At 43.2% G+C, this 22,125-nt stretch overlaps 1 protein-coding gene across 1 annotated transcript; it reads left to right on the forward strand.

Moving 5' to 3' along the window:
- The first annotated feature begins 25 nt into the window (after positions 1-25).
- Positions 26-17,302, forward strand: CRYM (crystallin mu). Its single transcript, XM_025416284.3, has 8 exons — positions 26-294; positions 783-936; positions 2,896-2,958; positions 7,684-7,785; positions 9,857-10,040; positions 13,513-13,634; positions 14,680-14,764; positions 16,952-17,302. The coding sequence occupies exons 1-8, from the start codon at positions 125-127 to the stop codon at positions 17,014-17,016; spliced, it is 945 nt and encodes a 314-aa protein (XP_025272069.1). The 5' UTR covers positions 26-124; the 3' UTR covers positions 17,017-17,302.
- Positions 17,303-22,125: the final 4,823 nt, after the last annotated feature.

Raw genomic sequence — 22,125 nt, forward strand, 5'->3', positions numbered from 1 at the left:
GCTCCGCCCCCTCAGCTGGGCGGCGACCAGTAGGCGGCACCGCGGCGCAGCGCGTTCATATAGGGCGCAGCCCCGGGAGTACGGATCGCTGAGCCCTACCTGAAATTAGAAGGTCGGTGGCGAGATGAGCTGGGCGCCAGCGTTCCTGAGCGCTGCCGAGGTGCAGGAGCACCTCCGCAGCTCCAGCCTGCTCATCCCGCCTCTGGAGGCGGCTCTGGCCAACTTCTCCAGCGGCCCCGACGGAGGGGTCATGCAGCCGGTGCGCACCGTGGTGCCGGTGGCCAAGCACAGGGGGTGAGTGAGGAAGGCCGGGGCTAAGGGCTGGAGGAACTGGAAAGGTGGAAAGGGAGGCATGCATGCGAAGGGAAGCAGCGGGGGAAAGGAAGAGAGAGCTTGCCTAATCATTGCTAGTAACAGCTGCCACCTAATATTTGCGCTCTCGGCCGTGCCAAGTGGATGCTTTTCAAGGGTTATCTTGCTTAATTCAACACATGCTCCATATGGGTAGGTGTTGATGGAATCATTTTACTGATGGGGAAAATGGAGACTCAGAGGTTAAGTGACTTACCTAAGGCTACATCGGTAGATAGTGGCAGAACTAGAATGGTTTTTCTCATCCAAAGCCAGACTGTCCAACATACTCTGCACTGCCTAAAGAAAGGGCAGAGGAGAGGCAGGGGGGCGGGAGGACACAGGAAAGAGAAAGGAAGGTCTATGGGGACTTGATCGCACACCCCAGTGTTGGTAGGAAGGGGTTGAAGCTACTCCCTCTCTCCTTGTAGTTTCCTGGGGGTCATGCCGGCCTACAGTGCTGCAGAGGACGCCCTGACCACCAAGTTGGTCACCTTCTACGAGGGCCACAGCACCACCTCCACGGTCCCCTCCCACCAGGCCACTGTGCTGCTCTTTGAGCCCAGCAATGGCTCCCTTCTGGCGGTGAGCAACTCCTTGCCCTGGGGTGAAGTGGGGCCCTGGGGCCTAGAGTTAGTGCCCAAAGTTAGCTCTCTGAGATAGCTGGGTGAAGTTTTAATTGTGACCACAGATGCCCCGTATGAATGATGATGTCTCTGGATCCAGCAATGATAGAGGTTATCTGTGACCATGTATCTGTTTCTAGGACTGCCTGAAGATGCATAATCCAGCACCAGAGCCCACTGCTACTTCAAGTGTGTGACAGACAGTGTGGAAGTAATAATCTCATCATTCATGTATATATGCTCTTGTCCTATACCAGTTGCTCCAATATACAGTTTGATCAAATCCAGTAGCCAAAGAAACATTTATTTAGTGAATCTCTATAATGTGGAAGATCTTTCTGTAGGAATGTCCTGTAATCCCTGGGAGTCTTTTCTGACAGATACACAGTAACCTGTTTTAACATTTAATGATATCAAAATACAGCAGTAGCTCACTTACTGAGCACTTTGTATGTGTCAGGCGTGGTTCTGAACACTTTACATGTATTAATTTTCTTAATACTTAGAACCACTCTTTGAGGTAAGTAGTAGTAGTATGCCCATTTTACAGATGAGGAAACTGAGTTGTAGAGCACCAATGCCCTATCTTATGCAGATTTACATAACTAATAAGTGTATGGCTAGACTTCAGACCTACTCGGTGTAAGTCCACGGTCTTTGGTTTTTTGGAGACTATGTCTACTGCCTTTCCAACTGCCACTTAGCATTTACCATGTGCCCGAAAAGAGAAATTGATCTCAATTATGACAACATTCCTCCATGGGAGTTTTTATTTTCACACACACCCTCCCTCCCAATTTCTGTTGGGGTCCCTGAGCCTCAGAGTAGTAGAGTCACTTTGCTTGAGGTCACACAGCTGGTTAGTGAGTGAAAGGCCTAGGGAATCATTGCGAGATCTTTCTGACTAGGGAACCAATATTCTTTACTTATGTGCTCTGTGCCCTGTGCCCTGCAAGCTGGCTCTGAGACCATGCAGTTGAGTTGTTATCAGGGACAAATGCTTCATTCCTCCCAAACCTCCTCTGGATCTTTAAATCCTCTTCCCCTGATTTCAGGCTCCCCAAGGAACCTGACTGTAACATTACTCCTCTGAAAAGACTGTCTAGCTCTTCCCAACATACACTTATTCAAAGGAGACGACATTTGTGCTACCTACCAATGGTGGTTCCCCAGCAAAGTGGAACCAGCTCAGGCTTTTAAATGAAACGACAAGACCTTAGATCCTTTCTGAATCTGCTCAGTAAAAAGCAATTCACTTCCTTGTCTGTAAAATGAGAATACTCATGCTACCTGGTAAGGTCAACTAAGATGAATAACTTAAAAACAGGAGAATGGTCAAAGGATGGTGGTTATTTTTAGCTAGATGTAATTCAGAATCACCTGGGGAGCTTTTGAAAACAAGGATGTCTGGGTTCCTCCCTTAGGGATGCAGATTAGTTAATGCATCTGGGCGTTGGTATCTTCAGAAAGCTCCCCACGGGTATGGCAGGAGTGGAGAGCCATTGAGATAGAATTTCTTGGCTCTGGCACAGATATCAAATGACTTGCTCTAATTCTTCAAATTTATCTGTCATTTGGTATTTTGAGAGACCCAGGACAAGAAAAGAAAATGGGCAATCCATGAGGGCTCATTGGGCACAAGATTGTGTACGTTTATGTGAGTGCTTTTAACCCTTACAAAAACCCTCTGAATGGTTGGCATTATCTTTGTTTTTACAGGTGAGAAAAACGGTCCTTAGAGATTAAGATATCTCCTCAAAGTTGCATTTCTCATTAAGTGGAAGAATTAGATCCAGATTTGATAGCAAGCCTATGCTCTTTATAGGATACTATGATGCCTCCTAGGGCTGCCCTTTCTGAGCTACTTCTTTACTCTTAAAGAAGTGCCCCTGGCTCATTGTCTCTCCTTCCCTCCAAGGTCATGGATGGAAATGTCATAACCGCCAAGAGAACAGCTGCAGTTTCTGCCATCGCCACCAAGGTAAGACTAGTGCTAGGCTGTGCTGTTAAGGTTTGCTGGAGAGTGGGGTCAGGTGTCTCTGGCTTGAAAGCTTAAGGGAGAAGTGAGGAACTTATTTTGGTATTCCTTTGGACATAGCTAGAACCCCATATCCCAAATGTGGGATGTCAGGTGAGCACAGTGATTCACGAAATTATTAGCTACCATTTAATGAGGACTACCAGATTCTAGGTACCCTACATACATTATTCCTGATCTTCATATCAACCTTGCAAAGTATATATGAATATCTCCATTTGCCAGGTTTAGGGAATGTGGCTCAGAGAGGTTATGTGAGTTGCCGAAGATTGCACAGTTACTAAGCAACAGAGCAAGAATTTAAAATGTGACTTCTATGACTCCTAGGACTGCTTTCTGGCCCCTGTACCACACTGCTCCTGGTAAATCGGTGTAATTGCTCCATAGGCCAAAGCCAAGAAAATGAGGAGATCTGAATACTCATGTATTCATTCAGCTAGGCCCTACCTGAGGCCCTACCATGTGTCGAGTGCTGTTCTAAATGTCAGGGATATGGCAGTGAAAAAAAACAGAGTGGCACACACATAGGAGGTTAGAGAATAAACAAGATGAAATTGATTTGCTAAGAAAATAATTAACCAAAAACAAATCCCTTTGAGTTTAATAATATACTAGGATTTGCTTTTAAAAAAAAAATCCTACTACCAGCAGAAAGCAGTGTGCTGGATGAAAATAAAGCAGAATCGAGAATATTAGGGAGGGGTAACCTTCCAAATTATCAGGGAAAATCTCACCTACCAAGAAGGTGACATTTGAATAAAGACTGAAGAAGTGAGTGAGAAGGGGGAAAGGGGGAACTCTCTAGGGGGAAGGGAAAGCACATGAAAGGGGTGATGATGTTCCCAAGCAGTGTCAGAGCATCCTACAAGAAAAACAGTATTTTTAGAGGTTAGGGTTAAGAGGAGGCTTGGAAAACTAGGTGTCTTCACATGAAATGGAGAAGTACAAGGTCTGCTGACACTAGTTTATGATGCCTTGGCATCAAGGAAGTGTGGGATCTGGGGAGCAGCAGAGACCAGGTGTTCAGACTGCAAGAGTGTTAAGATATTCGAAACACAGGATAGGGAAGGAGGAATGTGAGGATGAATCTGGTAATCCGTGTGGGAAGGGGGCAGACTACAGCACACGAACTAGTTTTTTGAATTATGTCCAGACTCAACTCAGACTGAAATAATCAAGGGACTCCTTGAGATATATTTGTTCTCTGGTACAGTACTGCCTTACATTCTTTTGTAAAGGTCTTTTCAACATAATTTCCCACCCGTTGTCTTGACACATCTTTGGGTTTCTGTGAGGAACGCAAAGAACGTACTATTGGCCTCCTTTCACATGGAAGGAGATGGAGACTAGGGCTTCCAGAAGTCGGGTAGCCCATGTAGCTGGAGGTCTTCTGAGGCCACCTGGTCTCTTGGCCCAAGTCTGTGGTTTTTCATCCCTGCTATGCAGCAGCATCACCTGGGGAATATTTTTAAAAATTCAGACCCCCAAACCACTGATCTGAAATCACTGAGGGTAGGGCCCAAGAAACTAGTTATTTTTTTCAATAGTCTCTGGTTAAGTCTGATGATCAACCAGGTTTGGAAACCAAACTCTTATAGCATCCAATTACACTTTGCTTTTTTGTATTGATAAAAATCTGCACTCCCACAAGAGCTGAGCATCATTAAGAAGATGCTTCAGAGCTTAAGCTGAAATGTCACAGCTTTATGCCCAGGGGTGCAGATGGGTTATTTCAATAAGGAACAAAGAGCCTATTATACTTTTTGCCCTGGAATAGAGAATATTTTCTTTTCTACCACTTCTCGTCCATTTAGGGCTTCAGGGAGGAGAATGAGAAGTTTTCGGCTCTGACAGTCACTATAACTCCTCTGCATTTGGGTTGCACATAACCTGAGTTGAGGACGCTCACATGCCTTAGCAAAGTGATTGTATATATCAGGGTTTATCCCTGGCATGCATTTATTCAACAAATATTTAAGGGTCTACCAGGGGCCAGATCTAGTGCTTGGCCTGCAGCATAGAATGGTGAGCAAAACCAGACAACAGTACCTGCTATCATGGAACAGAGTGTCCATTTGGGAAAACAGATGTTAACCCAAAGATCATACCAATAAATGTAAAACTGCAACCCTGAAAAATACATTGAATGCAAGAGATGAAGTGCTGTGAGAGTGTATAACAGAGGGTCTGTGGGACTTGGGATGGCTTTTCCTGTATAAAGGATATCTGAGCAGAAATTTGTAGCGGGAATTACTTGTGAGGGACAGAAAGGAAAGTATTCCATGAAGAGGAAAGAACTTGTGCAAAGGCCCTGTGGTTGATGGAAGCACATGTGCTTGGGAACCCACAAAGAAGGTGGTATGGCTGAAGGACAAGAAGTGCAGGGGAGCATGGCCTGAGAGGGGGCTGGGTAAGATGGCAGGGGTAGACTACACAGTGCTTGCTGTTCATTAGCAAATGCAGATGAAACACACTTTCAAACTCTACCTAAGAAACCTAGCAGATTCGTATACCTGCTTTTAATTATCTGCGTGCTTTGGAAAAAGAATGAAGTACCACTAGTCCTATTATTTTTTAGTAAGTCTTATAAATGTTATACTATTTAGGGAGAGGGATGCCAATTGTGACATTACCAAGGCAACAAATTATCAAGATAACCAATCAGAATTAGAGATTTAGTTTCAGAAGTGGAAGGTTACTTTTAGAGGACACCGCAAGAATTTCTGCAGCCCAGTACACTTCTAAGAATAGATTCATATTAACTGAGGACAGAAAAAAAAATTGATTTAGTTTAGGAAAAAATCACCTAATTCTCCTTGTTGGCTAAGAGCATAAGATTGCTTGTTTTGTGGATAAAACTTTTCAAGTCAGATACCTTGAACAATAGTTTATGGCACAAAATGGTATCTCTCCTTCTGTAGCTAAAGCAGAGATGAACATTTGCTCATACTTCTAAGACTCCTTTTTTGCTACTAATTAATAATTCAAGAGACTGTCACTTTTAAGATTACATTTCAGAAATACAGTAGTTAAGATTGTAAGAAAGAGCAGGCCCAAGGGACTCAGATTTTACTAAATGAAATAGAGAAAGGGCAAAAGAAGGTCTTATTTAATATGAATGGCTTGAGGGGCAAGTGATGTCCTCTATACCAGTAGTTCCCAACCCAGAATGATTTTGCCTCCTACCCCCACCCCCAAGGACATTTAGCAATATCTGGAGACATTTTTGGTTGTCAAAATTAGGGGAGGTAGGTGATGCTTCATCTAATGGATAGAGGCAGGGCTGCTACTAAACATCCTGTGCATTCACAGGACAGTCCACCCACCAACTCGGCAATAAAGAATTATCCAGCCCAAATGTCAGTAGTAGGACATTAGAGGTTCCCAGTCAGTGGAACCAGTCAGGTTCTCAGACAGTGCTGAGGTTCAGGAACCCACTTTATATCTTATACAAAACAGTGGATAGGTGCCAAATCCGTGCAAATAAGACAGTCTCTGTCCTCATGGGCATACAGACCATTACAAGAAAATAAATCACAGGATCCCTTGGTGTCTCAGCAGTTTGGCACCTGCCTTTGGCTCAGGGCATGATCCTGGAGTCCCGGGATCGAGTCTTGCATCAAGCTCCCTGCATGGAGCCTGCTTCTCCCTCTGCCTGTGTCTCTGCCCCCCTCTCTCTGTGTCTCTCATGAATAAATAAACAAAATCTTTAAATCTTTAAAGAAAAGAGGGTAGCCCTGGTGGCTCAGCGGTTTAGTGCCACCTTCAGCCCAGGGCCTGATCCTGGAGATCCGGGATCCAGTCTCACGTCGGGCTCCCTGCATGGAGCCTGCTTCTCCCTCTGCCTGTGTCTCTGCCTCTCTCTCTCTCTCTCTCTCTCTCTCTCGAATAAATAAATAAAATCTTTAAAAAATAAAGGAAAAGAAAAGAAATCTGTAAACAAATAAGTACTGTGAAGTGGTGACTTCTCACTTGACCTCCTGGAGAGGTGACACTTGATATGAGTTGGTCGTAGAACCCCAGTCCCAAACAGACACACATACATCCCCAGCAGCTGCCACAATTGCTCTACATTACTCTCTAAAGGAAGATGGAGGCTGAGAAAGGATCAAAAGTGGGCTCAGAAAATATAGCTGAGAACCTTGAGTAACAAGGGCCCATGGATTCTAGGTAGCTCTTAGAAGTAACTCAGAGCTCTGAGAGGTGGATGTGGCTTCTCATGTCCCCAAGGTAGGTTTGGCTTCTCATGTCCCCAAGACAGAGTAGCACAGGAAAGAGAATGTGGGCTTTGGAGAGTGAAAGATGTGGTTTTGGAGCTCCATCGTACCATTTCATAGTTGTAGGACTCTGAGCAAGTTACTTAACCTCTCTGGACCCCAATTTCTTCATCTGGAAGAAGAGGATAAAAGTAGGAGTGCCTAGTTCACAGGGTCATTGGTTGGACTAAATGAGATCATGAGGCTATAAAGCATTGGCATATATTAGTGCTCAGTGAAGGTTCCCTCCTCCTCTCTGCACTCTGTAGAGGGGAAACTGAAACACAAAATGACATCTCCTTCATTTCCTGAGAGATAGTGAGGAGCTGAAGATAGGGTAGAAGACACCTGATATTCAAACCATGGCTGCTGTCTCTCCCTTGACCTTTGCCACCTTGTTTCTCTCAAATAGTTTTTGAAACCACCCAGCAGTGAAGTGCTGTGCATCCTGGGGGCTGGGGTCCAGGCCTACAGCCACTACGAGGTCTTCACAGAGCAGTTCTTCTTTAAGGAGGTAAGTCCAGGGAAGGTTGGGGGAGAAGACAGGAGGGAGCAGTCAGGGGCATTTATCTATACTCCTTCACTGCAACGATGTGGGCTATTCTAAAATAGTTAGGTTGAGAGTCAGATCTAGACCATTCTTTTAATGACTTGCCCAGAAGTCCTGTTGGAGGCAAAGAGATGTGAATCACCTGTCTCTAGTTTCTTTATTCCTAGGGTATGCCAGAGGACATAGCAAGCCTATGCAGTTAAAGGATTATATTATATCCATTATATATACATTCAGTTTTCCTTTGGGTCCCTCTCCATGCTTCTCCTAGGAGAATCTGGGGGTCTTTCGGTATTGAGGGGTATGGACCCACAAAGTCAGAACCAGGCCCAGAAGGCAAGAGGCCCAGCACCCTGTTTCTACAGCCTGGGTGTTGGTCCATCTTTCCCCAGTCATGACTCCCACTTCTGATGGAACCATTTGATGCTACTTTTATTTTTTGTACGTGTGAGAGGGATAGGGAAGATTTTAAAATGACATTTTTTATTCTTACCTTTTAAAAGATTTTAAAAATTTATTTGAGAGAGAGAGCATGAGTTGTTGGAGGAGCAGAGGGAGAGGGAAAAGCAGGGAGCCAAACTCAGGGGCTCATTCCCAGGACCCTGAGATCATGACCTAGCCAAAGGAAGTTACTTAACAGACTGAGCCACTCAGCTGCCACAATATGACATTTTAAAAAAAGATTTATTTACTTATTTGAGAGAGAGAGAGAATGTGGGCAGGGAAGGACAGAGGGAGAGAGGAGTCTTCAAACAGACTCCCCGCTGAGTGCAAGCCTGATGCAGGGCTCAATCCCACAACCCTGAGATCGTGATCTAAGCCGAAATCAAGATTTGGCTGCTAAACCAACTGAGCCACCCAGATGCCCCTTAAAATATGACTTTTTAATGATAATAAATAATACCTCTGCTCTGGCAAATGTAGACTACAAGGAAGAAAAAAAAAAGTACCTTTTATCTGTTTTCAATAATAAGCAGTTCACACTTTCCAATCCTTTCATTAGCTATTCATAAAGTAATTTCTATCATGTTAGATATACCCAGTTGTATATCCTGTCTTTTCATGAAATGTTCTAACACCATCACTTTTCAGATTACCTATCTTTTGTATCCTATTTGCATAATTTTTTATCAAGGAAGGTGCAATGCGTAGCCATTCTCTTTTGACTGGGTATCCTATATTGTTTCTTACCTTGGTTGATGAACTTACTTAAACATAACATTTACTTCTGTATTTCTTATGTTTCCTTGTGAGAGATTCTTCAGGCCTTGTTTTCATTTGAAGGTTGACAACCTCCACTCCACACGTGGAAGTCTGCTAAGCAGGCTGGCGAGTCCCCACCTCGTGGTGGGGCTAATGACCCTACTCCCACCAGCATCTGCCAGAATTTTAACTATAGCTACGACTCTTGACTTTTTCATCCCTTACACAGTTCACTTCTCCAACACTTCTCATTTTCAACCCCCTACATACCCTTCACAGATCAGGTTACTCTATCAGTTACTCTATGCACGGCACTGCCATAGAATCCCACATCTGCTATGAGTCCTTTACAGCGTCTCAAACACAAAGTGGGAGTATCATGTTCACTGTACCCACTTATCATGTGAATTTCATAGAGATGAAAACTTAGGCTGCATGAGGTTAAGTCATTTCAAGAGTGAGGAGAAGGTGACAGAGTGAGGATTGATTCCAAGCCTGCCTAGCTCCAGAGCTCGCTCTGCTATTAAGTTATATAGTAATATCTATTAAGCTATAGAGGCTAGGTATCCCTGGCTAGAACCGGAAAACTGCCTCCACTTCTTGCAAGGAGAAAGGAGTAGAGGAAGGTCATTTTCAAATATTTGGTCAGGTGTCTTCCCTGATTAATGCTGTACCCTTGATCAAATGCTCTTTCTCCATAGGGGGTGATTTAAACAACCACAGCCCTTACCCCAGAGTGGTTCAGCTTTCCCCTGGTACCCCTGGGCTTGATGAAACATAAACAGTCAAACAATCATGGCACCAATGTCCTTCTTGTTACCCTTCAATGAAGGTGAGGATATGGAACCGCACCAAAGAAAATGCAGAGAAGTTTGCAGACACAGTTCAAGGAGAAGTACAGGTCTGTTCATCAGTCCAGGAGGCTGTGACGGGTGCAGATGTGATCATCACAGTCACCATGGCAACAGAGCCCATTTTGTTTGGTGAATGGGTGAAGCCGGGGGCTCATATCAATGGTAAGCAGAGTAACTCCATAAACCACGGGTAGGCAGTGGCCAGAGTTGTCCCTAGGCTGGACCAAACAGCTGCATCTGCAGTGATGTTTTACTCATGCAGAATGAGCAGGCCTTTTAAGGTCCTCAGAAACATGTGAGCCCTGAAAAACAATATTCACTCAAAAATATGAAACAGAAGTCACAAACCTGAAACCTATAATAAATTTAATTAAAGTTCTATAAAATGTAGCATTATGACACATGGTCAGTCACAGCTAAGTTCTTAAATGTAATGAAATTTAAATCACAAAAGCTAAATGATTCATTCTTTCTTAATGATACTTAGACTAACTCCCCCCCAGTTTTTTTTAATTGTAGCACAAAAGACATTCAATGTGCCATGTGGATGCTCTTTAATATGTGTGATCGGATATGTGGGACTCCAAACATAAGAGTTCCTGGGCTTCTGAAGACTCCCAAATGGCTCTGGAGGTTTTAGCAAGAGCTAGTCTATATTGAATACTTACTACTGCAGATGCTGTTCTAAATTCTTGATTTGTATTCAATCAGTCTTTACGACAACCTTATGAGGTAGGAGCTATTATTATCACAACCCTCATTTTATAGGTGGGTAAACCAAGGCATGGAGAAATCAAGTAACTTGCCCAAAGTTAGAAGTCTTTAGAGATAGAGCTGGGATTTGAACTGGGGTGATCTACCCTCAGAGCCCAAGCTCTTAACTTATGTTCTATATTATCTTCCAATAAGAAGACTGGAATCTGGTGATTGAGCAGCCAAATACTAGGGATTTAAACATGTTCTCAGTGCCCTGTGTTTTAGTGACAAGCACATGGTGTGAACTCAAAAGCTAAGAATTCTGTACACATTGGCAGATGAACAGGCAGTAGCCAAGTGTCATGATTATGCATCCACTCACAAATGTGTATTGAATGCCTACCATGTGCCAGGCACTGTTCTAGATGCTGAGCAGGCCAAAATAAACCAGCACTCAAGGTCATTGCTTTCCTGGTGCTCACATTCTAGGGAGGGAAAATAGGTAACAAACAGGTAAATAAATAGATGAGCTGATGGTTCCAGCTAAAGATTAAGTTCTGTGGAGGAGACAAAAGTGTGGCATGTCTGAGGAATGGGCCAAAGCCAAGTGAAGCTCTCAGCCTGTGTGGGTGGTGTTATGATGTGGGTCCAGGGGGTAGATAGGGTGCTCGCTTCGGCAGCACATATACTAAAAACAGGGGGTAGATAGGCAAGAGATGGGTCAGTTCTGGATTTATGGACAGTAACACCACTTCTGGAAGGACTTTGGAAATCAAGAGAAACTGGTTCTTGGTGAAATGGATATTGCTCAATCTTCAGCAAGACAAGCTTGATTTTTTTTTAACCCTAAAGCAGCATGTATTTATTATCATGCAGTTTCTATGGTTTCGGGAGTCTGGACATGGGTCAGCTGGGTCCTCTGCTCACACAAGGAGGAAATCAAGGTGTTGTCCAAGCTGCTATCTCATCTAGAGCTCAAAGCCCTCTTCCAGGCTCAGGTGGTTGTGGCAGATTCTTTACATTGTAGGACAGGAGTGCCTGTTTCCTTAGGGCGACTCTCAACTTCTAGAGGCAACCCACCTTCCTTGTAATGTGGATGCTCCATCTTCAAAGCCAACAATAGAGAATCTCTCTCACACTGTGAATCCCCAGGAAGGGCTGTCTTGATTTTGAGGCAAGATGTCTCTTCTATTTCCCTAGCCTAAAGGCAAAATTGGTTTGTATGTTTATAGAGGCATCAAATATACTTCAGAGAAGTATGTTGCAAGTGCAGTTGACAGGGAAATACCAACAATAGATTTCCCTTACTTTGCAGCTTAGCTTAGAGATAGACCCAATTCCACCCTCCCCTGCACTTCCCTCATCCTGCCTGCGTACCCACCCCAGCTGGGGTCTGACCCTCACCCATTCTTGCTCCACTGAAGCAAGGCCAGCACCCATTCTGAGTCAGACCCCCTCCCTTTGCTGCCTGGCCCACCTCCATCTCCCTAAGTAGCCTCACACAACCCTTTGAGAACTCACCCTGCTCAGAAGAACTGGGGCAGGAGAGGGTGGGGGTTGTGGGGAGACACAAGGGCAATGAGAAGAGGTGGCTTGAGAAGCTAGGGTTTTTCCCACCAGCTTATGATTTATTTACAAGCTTCATTTAGTTTGTGCTTTTGTTCTATAGAACTCGCCCACACAAATGACCTCCAAGAAGGACATTTTTCCACCACTCTCGTTGAAATTAGAGTGAGGGGGACAACAGCAGGAGAGGGGGCAAGTAAAGAAAACTGGACACAGTGTGAGAAGGCATATAAATGCTGCCCTATGTTGGGCTAAGGCTTTATAATGGTTTCCAAAGACTAGCTGGCCATGGGCTGGATCCAGCCAGCAGATGTGTTTTGTTTGGACCATAGTATGCTCCAAAAATCAAGAAATAACACATGCAAATAGATTTCCTGCTTCTCTTTAAAAAGAAGAAAAATGAGGGGGAAGAGGAGAATATCTAACAGCAGCCCTGCATTCTCACATGGCCACAATTAGCTGGAGCTGAAGGATGATTGCTGTCTTTACAAGGGCCTGCTTTCTTCTGTGTACTTGGGCCTTTACCATGTCCAACCCAGTCCCTCTGACCAGCTTTGTTCCTGTTCATTACCTGCCTGGCCCTGCAGGCATTTGATGGCAGCTTCTGCATTATCTCACATGCCAGTGCCAGGAGGCATGATTCCTTGGATTCTTCATTATGCTCCTGGGCTCTGCAAAGGATGTGAAATCTTGGTGCCAGCATGGAGCCAGTTTCCTCTTTATTGGGGCTTCTCCATTTCCCTGGCCCTGAGCTCTTTTGTCATGAGTTAAGAGAGAAATGATTGAGGGTGAGGAATGAGAATGATTCAAAAGCAAGCAAATTGACAGATGATGGAGGAGTGCAGGGTATGAATAAGCTGTTAAGTGATGTCTCTGTTCCAAGGCTCTTATGAAGAAGTTGCTGCCCCAGATAAATGGAAGAAGTATGAAAGGCATGGCTCGCTCAGAGCCAGGAGGTATACTTATTAGATACATAACCGTGGTGAGCACCTTCACTTCTTGGATCCTCTGTGCATATTTTAAGTGGGAATCAGACATGAAGTGTACTTGTGAGGACTATAAATAATACGTGTGAAACATCCCACAGCTAGTAGGCAACCAATAAATGCTGAGTTGCCTCAAAATCTTTTAGAAAGATCTTGATATGAAATGCAAAAAAAGAAAAAAAAAAAAGACCGGCATTATTCTTATTGATGAGTGTTTATTCTTGCTGATTGGGAGGGGTTGGCACTGGGAAATAAGGAATCCCAAATCTGAATGTTCCTGTGTATCGTATGTCACTTCCTTTTCCCCTACCCCTCTTCTATTCTTTGACATAGTAGTGTCCCTTGCTGCTAGTTCTGAGCTCAGGGTTTGTTTTGCTATCTCTCAGCCATCGGAGCCAGCAGACCCGACTGGAGAGAGCTGGATGATGAGCTGATGAAACAGGCTGTGCTGTATGTGGACTCCCAGGAGGCTGCTCTGAAAGAGTCTGGAGATGTCCTATTGTCAGGGGTGAGCCTCTTTTCCCGGTGGGCTGCTGTCCAGCTGGTTTCACTGGGATCCCAAGGTTTCATTAACCTCCCCTTCCATTTGGACAGCCCCAGACCTCAGTCACACCCCAGACCTCAGTCACCCCCACTTCTTTGGGGGGGGTGTGTGTGTGACAGCTCCTAAACATCTCTCAACCCTATCTAATCCCCTCTGAAGTAATGTGGCCATTATGGTAGTGACATGTGTTTTCCTGTCCCCTTTGCCTGGAGAGAGCAGCCTGATGGATTTTTCCATCAGATCAAGCTGTCTTACAAGGCAGTAAGGTTGGGAGATAAGTGCCTGAAAACCTTTCCAATGTGGCCAACAAAATAGGACTGGAGTTGGTCACTTTTGGCCGTATTCTTTTGTAATCAGAGCATAGGAAAAAAAGAGAGCTGCCAAAATGGGTGCCTCCACCCAGACCCACCCCCCGGCCTCCAGTTCCCCCGCGTGGCCCACTCCGAGGCCCTCTTCCTCAATAATTTCTAATTCTCTCACCTCCTGTTCTATCTTCCTAATATCTTTTCAATTCCTTGGACCAATCAGATTTGCTGTAGCTCCCTAGAGCTAAGGCACTAATCCCTCTCAGGTCTTTTTTTTTTTTAGTGTAATTTTCACAGGAGGTTTTATTATTGTTTCTGTGTTGGTCCTAAGTGTTTTTGCAAATGCACAGAGAAAATAAAACTAAACTCCTTGTTAAAAACAAAAAAAACAAAAAAACAAAACAAAACAAAAAAACATGCTTATTTCCTCACTGACCTATTGTCTTGGCTGGACATTCCCCTGGTCACAAACTTATATCTCTGCATTCATGGTAACACAAAGGCAGATGCTATGCAAAAAAAAAAAAAAAAAAAATTATTTTGTTTATTTATTTATTTACTTAATGAGGGAAGCCATTTTATAAATGGCCTTATGTCAGGTTTTTCCCTTACCTGGTTCTCGATGCCCTCCCTGCCCTGCCTCAGGAGCTGGCTGGAGTGGACATTGGCTCCATGGCCTGGGTCAGTGTATGTTCATTTCACAGGCCGAGATCTTCGCTGAGCTGGGAGAAGTAGTGAAGGGAGTGAAGCCAGCACACTGTGACAAGACAACAGTGTTCAAGTCTTTGGGTAAGGACTATAGCTCCCAGGGCACACATCCAACCAGAGCACAAGGCAGGTTAGCCCATTGGTGGAAAGAGGAATGAGTCACTGGACTCCATACATGAGTCATGAAATCCATCACTTGGGTCAGTTATTCACACAATGATTCACTCATCATTCACACTTGGTCAGGCTCATAGAATAGTGGGTAAGCCCATGAACTCTAGAACTGGGTGGTCCTGGGTTGGCTTCCCTTCTGTGCCAGTCCCTGGATATGCGTCCTTGGGAAGGGACCTCACCTGTCTGAGCCACAGTTTCTTCATCACCTGTTATCGCCAGTGTTTTTGAGAATTCAGTGACATGTGTGTGTGTGTGTGTGTGTGTAAAACAATTTGCACATAGCAAGTATCAGCAATAAATCATTTACACTTCGAGCTAAATAAAAGTTGGAAGAATCAAATAAGATTAAAAACAGGGAGGAAGGCAAACCATAGGAGACTCTTAACTATAGGAAACAAACTGGAATTTGCTGGAAGGGAGGTGGGTGGGGTGATAGGGTAACTGGGTGATGCGCATTAAGGAGGGCATGTGATGTAGTTAACACTGGGGGTTATATACAACTGATGAATCACTAAATTCTACCCTGAAGTTAATAATATACTGTATGTTAACTAACTTGAATTTAAATAAAACCAAAAAAGTAATAATAAGGTAAATGAAAGTCAGAAGAAGGTATCCTTCAGGGGATAAAGATGTTGTAAGACAGGGAGCTTAAGGGAAATGGCAAGGAGACCCACCAAGAGATCCATGCGGGAAGTATAACTGGAGACCCCTTTTTTTCCCTTCCTTCCCTATGCTTCTACTTGCTAATTTGAGAAGGGCTTCCATGGGGAGCCCCATTACCACCAGACTTGTGCAGGCAGAAGTACAACCAGGGACGGGCTCCCAGTAGCCAATCTGCTCCTCTTCCCAGCAACTACACCCTACCAGGTCTAAAGAAATGACACACATGGTAATAGAACTGATAGTCAGTTAATACACCTAAAATACTGATACACTCCCAAACTGGTTGATAAATAGTTGCTGCCCTGAGCCCCTCACAATTGTCCTCTGCCCCTCTCTCAAGATCTTTTCTATTTCCTATGATCAAGCACACAAAGCTCTCATGCTTGGGAGAACATTAAGAGGGCTCTGACCACCTAGCATTCTTGCCAGTCAGTATCTGTGCCTTGGTGGTTTTTAAATATTTTAAAAGTCTCTCATGCACAGAGAGATAGGCAAAGGCAATATAAACTTTACCCAATGCCTGGTTCAAAGACATTATACTGATCCAGTTGTGACAAAATTTCAAGTTCAGAGCAGATCAGAAGTCAGCAACCCCTTCAGAAGACGATACTACAGAAGTCTGTTCCACCCTCTTAAGCAATGTTTGTTTTCTTGCTTTGGGGATTGGTTTATCGGCACATCTTTTCATCTAGCAGATGCATATTAAACATCTCCTATGTATCAGACTGTACTGGGTACAGTGGTGACTACAAGAATTAATAAATCAGCCCCTGTCCTTTGAGAACATACACCCAATGAGGTTGAGTTATGTATCCAAAACAACAAGATAAATGGAGTTGCTGAAGGATGCAGGGTTTGGACTAGACTGAGGGTCAACAAATGATAGCCTGTGGGCCATACTAAGCCCACTACCTGTTTTTGTCCTGCCTCCAAACTAGGGATGGTTTCTAATTAAATGACTAGGGGAAAAAAAAGAATATTTTATGACAAATGAAAATGATATGAAATTCAAACTTCAGTGTCCATAAAGAAAGTTTTATTGGAACGTGGCCAGGCTTATTTCTTTACCTATCCTATGACTGCTTTTGCACTAAAAGGGCTGAGTTCATCGCAAGAGACCATAGGGCTTGCAAAGCCTAAATATTTTCCATCTGGCCCTTCACAGAAAGGTTTATGACCCGTGAACTAAACTTTGAAAGAAACTCAAAATGTGTTTGGTGGGCATTTCTCACTTAGTATCTTGTCCCCGCCCCACTCTGTCCTTCGCAGACCTTCCAAGCCTACACTCACCTCGGGTATCATTCTGTGTTACCCTGATGAGCATTAGCAACACAGACAATGTTTTCAAAAACTGCCAGTCACAGGGTCTGGGCTGTTCCAGGAAAAGTTGTTCTGACAAAAACTGAACGACATTTCTGTCTGTTCCAGGAATGGCGGTGGAAGACATGGTTGCAGCCAAACTAGTGTACGATTCCTGGTCATCTGGTAAATAAAACAAAGGATCTTTGCATTGAAGTAGATGTTACAGATCAAGGGATGCTGTTACCAGCTGTTTCATGATTTCTAGATCAAATGAGGGAGTCCAGTGCCTAGTGAGCTATATAGTTTTGAGCTTATCATGTCTTACCTTAACTAATGAGATCCCCATTTGTGTGTGTAGTTGGAAAGCAAAACTAGGTGGCCATTTCTTCTGTTATACCAGATTATAGCAAATGTCCTTTCCCTATATTTCACTGCATTTTTGTAATTCCTTGAAATAAAGCATTTTCCAATTCTGCACTTCTTGCTTTGGTCATTTCTATGCTTCATGGCAAAGAAAGTGAGGGGATCATGTGCTTCCATCACTTCCTGGGGAGTTCCAAGGACTATCATTTATTTTTATTTTTTAAATTAGCATACAATTCATGTACCATAAAATTTACCAGTTTACACAATTCAGTGATTTTTAGCATGTTTACAGGGTGCAACCTGTAATCACTACTGTCTAATTCCAGAACATTTCATCACCCCCAAAAAAGAATCCTGGTACTCATTAGCAGTCATTCCCCTTTCTTTCTTCTTCCCAGCCCCTGCCAACCACTGATCTGCTTTTTATCTGTATGGACTTGCCTCTTCTGGACATTTCATATAAATGGAATCATATATTATGTAGACTTTTGTTTCTGGCTTCTTATAATTTAAATCTCAAGGAGCAATGGAGCTTCTATATTAGTCAGGACTTTTTTGGTCACAGGTGGCAGAAAACACAACTCAAACTACCTTAGGCAGAATGGACAAATGAGGAATGGAATGTATTGGTTCTTGTAATTAAGAATAACACAGGTAACTGGTCACAGCTACAGCTGTATCCAGGGTTCCAGGTGTCCACAGGACCTCATCCTGCTCTCTCCATCCCTTGACTCTGTTTTCTTCAGTGTTGGGTCCTTTGCTAAGTAGGTTTTCCTCTGGCTGTCCTCTTTAGCAACCCTAGCAGAAATGGAGATTACCCTAGAACTGAGACTCATGGGACATTGTAGATCATGTGCCCATTTTTGTGCCTAACATTAGAGCTAACTTAGATGGAATACTCTGGCCCAGGCCGTGCCATGTGCCTATCCCTGAAGAAATATCATCCAGGGGAATCTGATGCCCCTATTATCCAGGCCTGGGTCACATGACCCCCTAGAAGTCAAGAGTAGAATTAGCCCACCTGACCACATGACTTGACAGAAGGGAGAGGGTCTTAGCAAAAAAAGAGAGGAATGGGTATTGGATGTCCACTAAAGTACCAGTGTTGAGAGGGTCAGTAGGAATTATCTAGTCCAACCTCCTCAACTTACAGATGGGGAAACTGAGGTGTATTTTCCCTAGCTCCCCTGAATCACAAGCAGAGTTGTGTGGCCCTTGTCCTGCCAAAGACCCCATCCAAATCCACCCCCACTCCTAGGCTGGTTATCAGATAAGTCAGAAGCCAAAAAAATCATTTTCTACTGCTTTGTTTTCCTACCCAAACTCCTCCTAACAGGTCCTTTCCATGTTCTATGTGACTTAGCCCCAAGTTTATCATGTTTACCAGGCTGTGTGATGGAGGCCTTTGGATTGGAATAAACTATTCATATGATCAGAGACGCCTGAGTGGCTCAGTGGTTGAGCATCTGCCTTTGGCTCAGGGCGTGACCCTGGGGTCTGGGGATCGAGTCCCACATCAGATTCTCTGTGAGGAGCCCGCTCTTCCCTCTGCCTATGTCTCTCCCTCTCTCTCTCTCTCTCTCTCTCTCTCTCTCTGTGTGTGTGTCTCTCATGGATAGATTAAAAAATATATATTCATATGACCTGCTTCTGCACATGGCAAATGACTGTGAAGTCTTTCTGGGGAACTCAATGGTCACAACCCTAAGGCATGGGTAGAGAAGGGTATGTGATAATGGAATCATTAAAAGTACCTTGATTACAGTAATTTCTCTGACATTGGCCATAGCAACTTCTTTCTAGATACGTCTCCTGAGGCAAGAGAAACAAAAGCAAGAATAAACTATTGAGACTACATAAAAATAAAAGCTTCTACACAGCAAAGGAAACAACCAACAAAACTAAAAGAACTAAACCCCTCTGCCCCCAAAACAATATAATAAAAAATGTCTCCTGACATTGCCAGATGTTCCCAGGGCAAAATTATCCCAGTTAAGGACTACTGACTTGGAAGAAGATGGGTTTACTTCTAAGCATATTGAGTTTGAGGTACCTGTGAGACATTCGAGGGGAGATGTCAGATAAGCACTCAGGCTTATGGATTTGAAGCCCAAAACAATGGTCTGAGTTGATGACTCAGATTTAGGAATTGCAAGCATACAACTGAACTGTGTAACAGGATGGCCTGAGATATAAGCACGACATGCATTTGCACACCCTAATTTCTCAAACTCCTTCAGTGAAATGTTCTTTCTTTTCTTTCTCATTGACTTTCATGTTAGACTACAGAGAGAGGGAGAGAGGAGGGAAAGAGAGAGAGAGAGAAATGTAAGGGGGATGGTGAGTTTGACAGCACTGGACTGAGCTATTCTAAGCATCTAGTTTAAGGGATGGAGGTCTGAGTTCAGTGAATATTTAACCTCATCCTGGCTCATAGTCCTCTAATCTGTCTCTAGGCAAGGTATTTATATTGCTCTAGCTTCTCGTAGGTCTCTTTTGTTTCATTTAGTTTGAAATATCTAGAATTTTTAGAACATTAGTAACCTTTTATAATATAGTATAAGTCTTCTTTTCTTTTTTTTTAGTATAAGTCTTCTTTATAGCAATGCTACATAATGGAGAGGCTATATCTTTGATGATGATAAGTTGGGAGAACCCTCACTTACTGATTCTGTAAATAAATCATAAGAGGCCAAGAGCCTACAAAAAAAGCATAAATGTGCCTGGCAAGACCTCCAATGGCAAATATCTCCCCAAAAGAGGTGGGAGTTTCATGTTTAGACTCATTTCTCCAACTTGGCCAATGACTGACTCCAACTATATTACAGTTGAGGCAGAAAATGGATTGAGAGTGGTTTGTGCAATGGGGCAAAGGTTTTACTTTTCCAAGTTACTCCTTTTTGATGTTACATAAACTACCCTTACCCTCAGATATCATGTGAAAAACTACAGTCAGTGAAACTCCCAGGAATCAAAAGACCAACATAATTGCATCTTGCCTCCAGTCTACTCATTACATCAGTTATGCAATAATATTTATTGACCACCTTCTGTATGACAGACCAGCACTTGGGACAAGGACTATATCAGTGAATATAGGACAGAAAATCTCCATGTCCTCAAGGGGCTTATGTTGTATTAAGGCAGAACTTGGCTTCTCTGATAGGGAGGTGGGCATAAGAGAGTTCTCAGTAGGGGGAACTTTTTAATTCACCTTCTTTGCTCCCTGGTATATAGGACTCTTGGTAATTCTATTTCATTCATATATTTTGAGCCAACTTTTGTGACAATTGCAGATATGGATATAAAGATACCCTTTAAATAGGGCAACAGGAGATGTTCAGGAATGGTAGATGAGCCAATAGAATATACAAGCTGGGTTACCTTAATAAAAATAAAATTCAGCTGTTGAAAAAAAAAGTAAGTCTCACAACCCATTCTGGCCTCCAGACTTTTATGATTATTCGTTGTGATAACATAAAGGGATTATGTTTGGTCCCTTCTTTTTAATCCAGCCATTCTTGATGGAATTTTCATGTGATGTTTTATAATCCACATGCCCTTCAAATTCATATCCTTTCTCTCATCACAAAATTGACATGAAGGCTGAAGGGATAGTCATGGCCAGAACTTCCAGTTCTACTGAACAAACAAATGTTCCCCTTCCTGTATTTTCTGAGCCAAGTGCTGCCCCTCCAGTAGGACAGCATGGAAGATTCCAACTAGAAATGAGGAACGCCCACAAAATGCTTAGAGCTAAATTCTTTAAGGCTGAATTCCAGTAACATTTCCACTGGCCTGCCTTTTCTTATTCTCCCAGAGAGTTATCCTTCTATTTCCATAACATGATATTCTATCCTCCACATAGCAATGCTGGTTTCCAGCTCAAAATTCTTTGTACCACCTCATGCTGCCTCTCATTTGCTAGAATACATCACCAGGCTTTCTATATTACTTTTATCTCTGACAATAATGTAGAAAGCACCACTAGAAAGCATCCTTTTTGTTAACAGTAGCACTACCCTGGTGGCTTCTGCTTCTCCTATATCCTAGGAACCAGTGTCTCACCAGGCAGATTCCGGGAAACATGTGGAGAGAGGCATCTAAAATAATGAAATATGATACAGAGGGATCTAAAATAATGAAATATGATACAAACTCAAGTCTCTACCTACAAAGTCAAACACAACCAACTTTTCTGAGTGTCTTCTATGTGCCAACTGCTTTTGTGCACGTTTTTTAAAAGCAAGCACAACCTCCATTTACTCTAGACCAACAAAATGCAGTATTTGTAAACATAATCATCCCCTAGTGCAACATATTTATTCCATGGCTGGCAATCTTTCTGAATCAATCTATTGAGGAAGAATGAGCTGATTGTTCATCAGATGTAAACATCTATATCTTCCTTAAGTGTATACTCTCCATGGTGCCTCTTGAAGTAACCCAAACAGATGTGCACTAGGAACCATGCTGAAGATAAACAGCTGTTTCTATATTATACACACAAGCAATGGTAAATTCACTTGATGTAAGTCCTGGCTATAAAAATCCAATGAAGCTTAGTTATTCAGTAGGGCTTCAATTTGAATTTGAGATTGCCATTCAAAAATGTCAGCAGCAATGCTGCCAATTTATATTGTAGAACTTACATGTATTCAGACATGTGGTGATGGTGACAGACAACAGTAAATAAAAGATATGTACATAACAAATGTGAAAATGTAGAATTTCCTCTTGCCATCAGCTTTCTCCTACAAATGACCTAGATTTTTCCTCCTCTTTTGAAATTTCAGAAGGCACTTACCTTTAGAAAAATCATCAAATAGGCCAGACTTTTTTCAGTGTCCTTCTTTTCTCTCCACTCCTATCCTCTTGCTTAAACACTGGACTTGGACTGCTAAGACGGCCATAACAAAGTACCATAGACTGGG

Source organism: Canis lupus, chromosome 6 (assembly GCF_003254725.2).
Source record: "Canis lupus dingo isolate Sandy chromosome 6, ASM325472v2, whole genome shotgun sequence".
NCBI lineage: Eukaryota > Metazoa > Chordata > Mammalia > Carnivora > Canidae > Canis > Canis lupus.